The 6,172-nt window shown below is 45.7% G+C and overlaps 1 protein-coding gene across 7 annotated transcripts in view; it reads right to left on the bottom strand.

Annotated features, from left to right (window-relative positions):
* Positions 1 to 317: 317 nt before the first annotated feature.
* SLC4A11 (solute carrier family 4 member 11) overlaps positions 318 to 6,172 on the bottom strand; it is a 123,428-nt gene continuing 117,573 nt past the window's right edge. For 6 of the 7 annotated variants that reach the window (XM_027705563.1, XM_027705562.1, XM_027705567.1 and 3 more), the window contains one exon: positions 3,896 to 3,959. In XM_027705563.1, the coding sequence (XP_027561364.1) occupies positions 3,896 to 3,959 (64 nt within the window). Of the gene's footprint in view, positions 3,960 to 6,172 lie in introns of all 7 variants that reach the window. The other variant, XM_027705561.1, reaches the window with a different exon arrangement.

Here is a 6,172-nt window from a genome sequence, read left to right as displayed (position 1 = left end):
GCAGCTCTGGAGGAAACCAGCTGAATTCCTTCACTCCATCCCCATCCCTTCATAGAAAGGCACTGATGCACATCCAAGCAGAGCCTGACATTTATTAACAGCTTCACATGTTGACTCCTGGGAGTCTGGGGGTTGTTGCTGGTGGAGTTGTCAGATTCGCTTCCTAAGCAATCCCGAAAGTGCTGCCCTGCTTGTTCAGCACTCCATGTTTTCACCAGCTTCCCTCAATTTACATGGAGAAACACATCCATTTCCATACAAAGCACGTCAAGATTATTTTTGAAGGCAACAAAATAAGTCTCAGACCAAGGAAACTATTCAGGTATAAATCCAACTTTAATTGTCAAGCTCATTCTCGCTCCTACATTCAACGCAAGGATCAAAAACCACACGTTTGAGAGCAGAATTTTATTCTCTCCCCAGTTTCTGATCGTTTTGGCAGCTGTCAAAAAGTAACTTCCACAAATCCACTCGTTCCAGCAGCTTTTCCCTACCTTGTGGTCCCAGGTGAACACCGTGGACTCTCCCAGTAGCTCATCTCTCAAACCCAGTTCTTTGGCAACAGTTACACAGAGCATTGTGCGTATATAAAGAGCTTATAATAAATCTTCTTTTACATTCTAATTGTCTCAACCTTCACAGAAGTATTAAAGTGTTCAATCAACTCTGAACAAACCCTCCTTCCCTGGTCAGCCCACTTCCTGGAAACGCCTGCACTTGAGTCAGCAAAACCAGAAGCAAACGAGAAGAGAAAAGGCATGAAAAATAAAAATAATCCTCTGCAGGATCATGACAAACCCTCAGGAGACAAGAGGCCTCCATACATCTCCCTTCTACCCATATATTGGAGAAATGGGTCCAAATGTTCAACCAGTCTAAGCCAGCACAACTTTTTCCCCCCCAAATTGTGCTGATTTCCCATAAGTTCATTTTTTTTTTCTTGTTTTGGCCCCTGTAGAATGAAAACCCTGCAAAACAGAATCCTACTGATGCTACAAAGAAAACACAAACGCTGAAGTCACACTGGTAAAGCAAAATAAAGGATATAAACAAGAGTTGTGATGGATATTTAACCCTCCCTGCTACCTGCATTTTACATTATCTCGGCAACATCTGACTCCACCTGAAATTGGTGCTTTCAAAGAGGCTTTAATGAGGGTGGTTTTGGTCCTTTAAGTGGGGAGTGGAGGGTACATCTCAAAACTATTTCCTCTGGCAAGACCTGCAGGCCAGTTCACCCCACTGTGGCTCTGTGCTGGTGGAAATCCCACCCAGAGCCTCTGCTCTTCCTCAAAGAGGACCAAAGCCACATTCCCTTGGGCACATCCCCTCCTTCCTCCGGCTCCAGGATCCAAAATAGAATTTAAACCACCCCACAAGGTGACTTTTCTCCCCATGGAGAGCAGAGACACCACAAATTCACCCCCAGGGCACGTGTGTTTTACAGCTTTACTCCACCACAGGATGACACTTCTGATTGCAGCTTTGGTTAAATCTTTTGACATCTGTGGGAAAAACATGTTATTTCAGCCTCATCAGGCCTTTGCACTCCCTGCCTCACAGCAGGTCCTGAGCTGTTGGCTGTCACCTGCCCTTCTTCTGCTGACTGGAGATCAGACACACTCTCACCACCTCCACAGTCCTGTTTGCCCCTGTTCCTACACACAGGCCTCGGTAACAGCCACCTGTGATCTCAGCCCAGAAGTGACTCAAAAGCCAGGAAATAGCAAGAAAAGCGGTCAGAAACCACACACAGGTTCATTCCTGCTGTCCTGTCCCTGCCTGAGCTCCCCCTGCTCCCTCTGAGGGTGACTGAAAGCCAAAAGACCTCCTTTGATGTGCTGGGGTGGCCACCCTGACCCTGGGACTCCTCAGCAGCCCCACAAGATTAGACTGGTGCCACACGAAGGTCATGGTTTTAAGATCACACAGTGTTGTTTGGCTTGCTGAGCTGAGGGCCTTCCCCTGGGATTCCTCAGGGATACAAAAACCATGGCCATGCTCTTGGGAACACTCCCAACACTGTCCTCCTCCACCAAGGATCAATACAAAGGTGAAGGGTTTGGTGAGGAAACGAAAAAATTCATTTTTAACACGTCCTTGAGTGCTACAAAAAGGTTAAACACCCCCTGAATTTAGTGCAAACACACCAAATCTTCAGTGGTTTGAGCCTGGCTTAGTTTCAGCACAGCTTTACACCCTCCCTCACTACAGGGCTGGTCCTCCTCATCGTGCAGAGGGTGAGGTGGGAGGAACCCCTCTGATGAAAACTCTGCACTGGTAAGAAAGCAACTCAGCAACTGGTAAGAAACACTTCTCTGTGCTGATATATTTGCATTTTGTTTTCTGTTGCTCTCCCTCCCTCGTTTCTACTGCTTTGAAAGGTCGTTATCAAGGCCCATCATTTTCTGAACACTCCACCTGTGACCTGTGACGTGCAGCAAAGGGGCAAAGCTCTGAACCAAAGGGCAGCTTGTTTCACAGTACTCCAAAAAAAAAAAAAAACAAACAAAAAACCCAAACCTGACCATAGTACGAGCAAAATTAAATAAACTGAACTTATAAAAGACAGCAGAAGTTCAATTCATCCAGAAATATAATATAACACCTGGGAGTGAGGGGGGAAAACTGGAGACCAGCTACAAAACGGAAACAGTGAAATGACCAACAAATATTGATTAGGTGAGAGAGGAAAACTTTTCATTGCATTCTGTACATGGAAATTAAAGGCAAAATTCACATGTTGGAGCATCAGGACAGAATGATGAAGGTCTCAAGCCACAGGAAGAAGGAAGCAAAGGAACACCTTGAATAAAGCAACACATGAACAAAACCAAGTAACTGAGCAGCTTCCAAAGGGGAAAAAAAAAGTGACCATATCTCAAAATGAGAAAAAGCAGCACTGAAGCAGAGAACAAGTGCAATCATGGGAAACACTGACTGCACAAAACACTTTGGATATTTGGAAAGAATCAGGCCTATCTGTATATCTATGCAAAATATATACACAAATCCATATGTATATATGTACACATAGGCACTCCTGTACATATGTATATGCAACCATAACACAACTGCCCTGGGACGAGTATCTGACTCTGAGTGCACCAAAAAAAAACGCTGCAGTTGTGCAAAACTACAATTCTGGATTTGATTACCGAGAAGGAATGGCAGAAAATCCAAAATAATTCCCAAACAGCTCAGACCCAGCTGTGGTTTCATCAACATCGCCACGAGAGCCCAACCTCTGGATGTTTCCAAGCTCTTTTGTAGGAATTACATATTCATCCAAAGCTGGGGATTGTATCAGTACATGTTACAGCTGTTTCCAAACACCCACTAATCTGGAAGAGTGGCCAGAAACCTCTCCTGCCATCAGTGGTTTAGCACGAGGCCATCCCACCCTGAAAACCCATTTGGGAATACTGGATGCACGGGAAATCGAACTCAAAGGCCAGGACGAGGATGTCATTCTGCAAAAGAAGGGTCAGTTGGTGTCCTTAGTGTTTGGGAAGAATAGGATGCAGTGCATAAAAACACAGAGAGAGAATTCCCCCCACCCTGAAAGAAGGGAACACATGACAACTCCGAATCCATGCTCCAACCGTACAGACATGCTGATCTTTGGGGTTCCCGGGGTCGGGATGTGGGAAGAAGCATTTTCCACAAAGCTTGCTCGCCTCACAGCTCCAAAGAGCATCGTCCTCCCAAGTCCAAGGCTGGTTTGGGACACTCCAGCATTCCCTTGGTCTCTGACAGGTGTGTGCTGCCACGTTAGAGCAGAGAGAAAGTGGTGAAGGAAAGAAGTGCATTAGATTGTCCTGCGCCTCGGAAAAGCCGCCTGTTCCCACTCCAGAAGGGCTGTCCTTGCTGCTCCGTGTGGGGAGGACCCTCTTTAGTGCTCTGCATCCATAGCATCCAAGTACTTGGCCTCGATGATCCTTGGGAGCAGGTTATACCTAGGGTTGAAACAGAGAAATAAGGTTAGTGCTTGTTCGGAGCATTTTTTGTCCGCCCCAAGACTCCCCCGGCCGAGTTTGTCCATGAGATTCTCTCCCAGTTGAAGGGGAGAAATGGGAGGCAGCAAAAACAACCAATCCTGTAAGCAAATACAGCATTGACAGGAACAACAGTGCAAAGTTCCTTCTGGAAGGAGCCTTCTCCTTTCAGCTGACAAGGACAGAGAACCTCCTCATCCTCACAGGAGAAAAAGCAGCTTTCCTAAAGTGCTCTGTCACCACAAAGTCTTGAAGATGCCAAAATTGTACCACCCCACCCAAATCTGCACTCCTGGTTTGTGCTGGGGCACACAGGTAGTGCCTTCCTGATCTACACTCCTGGTTTGTGCTGGGGCACACAGGTAGTGCCTTCCTGCTGCCTCCAGTTTGCAAACGGGTGCATTGCTTTGCCACAAATACCCATTTATTTCCAATTTCTACTTTTTTCGTCACTTGCTGGCTCAAAGAGCTGCACACAAAGGTTCTCCGAGTACCCCAAGTCACTCCTTGCAGCTGTCACCACAATGAAGCTTTAACAGATAAACCAGAAGCTTTGGTCTTTGGACAAGCACCAAATGTATCAGCAAGACTCGTGACCGTGGCAAGAAAATAAGAAGAGCCATGACTTGCATTCCTCCAGCTGCTGGTAAGACTCCATCCCTACCTGGTGACTGGATTCTCCACTGGATCATGGAAACAGCGATTCCCTTACTTTTGGGCCTTTTTAAAATTTGTTTGTTTGCAAAAACATCCTCAAGGATTGACATATTTGGGTGACAAAGGTGTGGTGCTCCGACAATATGCTCTGAAGTTGCTTTCATTAAATCCTCCTGCATATTTAGTGTGACACTTTCCCTTGTTTGACAAGGAAGGTATTCCTCAGCTGTTAAAATAAGGCACAAAGCACCAGAAAGCCCAGTTTGGGACTTAAATAGCTGTGCAAGGGATCCCAAACATCAGCTACTGCTGAGAAGTACCAGGTTCTCCTTAAATAGACCCATCATAAAAGGAAATGCTTGACAGCCATGGGAGGACAGATGAACATCACAGAATGCTCGGAAAGAAGATGACCCTTCCCTCAGCAACCAAAAACTAGTCATCTCAAAGTTCTGGATGAAAGCCAGGAACTGGGGATACCCAGAGATCACATTTTCTTCCACTGCAATAATGGATTTCAATGGCTTCTCATTATCTCTCACATTAAGAGCACACCAGTGGTCCCTCACCACTGACAATGCAAATCATGTGTCTAATGCTGTTGGACAGGTGGAAATGGGGCTTTGAGACATGGTTGGTGTTCTGGATGGGACACCAAGTCACATCTCACTCATTTGTGTTTGATTCTTGACTTTGGCCCCTGGCTGATGTCCCATCTCCTCCTTCCTCCCTTCACTTCTTAAAAAAAATGAAAAAGGAAAATATATTTAATTTCTTCCCCTCTGTCTCATCTATTTAGAGTGCCAAATCCTTGGAAAAAAGTCATTAACTACAGAGCTCATGGATCACGGTGCTGCCTTCTTGGCTGGAGGCCACAGAAACTACACGAAGGCAGAAGAAACGAGAGGGAGGAAAGCCAAGGGCAAATTTCTGGGCTGTGCCAGGTAGCAGCATCTTCCCCTGAGCAGCAGGGCTGGTTATCCAGCTCCTAGGAAAGAACTGCTCTGGAAAGAGAAATGAGTTAGAAACAGAGAGTATGAGGTGGCAGTATCTTATGTACTCAAAAGAAGATATATTTGCACCACTGCATTACCCCGCTCTTATTACAAAATCAGGTTCTTTGACAGTGAATTCTCTCCACACTAATTTAGTTTGTTATACTATGTCCAAGAATTGACTATTTAGCAAAAAGAGTGTCCCACATTTTCTTTTTTGTACTGAGCTTCCTTGTATGGAAACTTCCAATTCCCACCAGAGTCAATCCCCCAGCACTGCACAGAGCTGGAGCATTCACCAGCTACAGATCCACTCACCCAAAGCAACACCACCAATGTGAAGGGCAGGTTAGAGATTCCTACCACAGGAACAATGACTTCAGTGTTTTCTAAGACTGTTTATCTTTAAAAACCCAGCCCAAGCAGCTCTAACCTGATCCTGTTGAAAGCCATGGTAGCTTTGACATTTGCTTTTGTTTTAGGAAGAACTGGACCCACATTTACCAGCCAAGGAAAACACCA

Source organism: Neopelma chrysocephalum, unplaced genomic scaffold (genome assembly GCF_003984885.1).
Source record: "Neopelma chrysocephalum unplaced genomic scaffold, ASM398488v2 Primary Assembly neopelma1_345, whole genome shotgun sequence".
NCBI lineage: Eukaryota > Metazoa > Chordata > Aves > Passeriformes > Pipridae > Neopelma > Neopelma chrysocephalum.
This window is presented reverse-complemented; position numbering and strand designations above follow the sequence as displayed.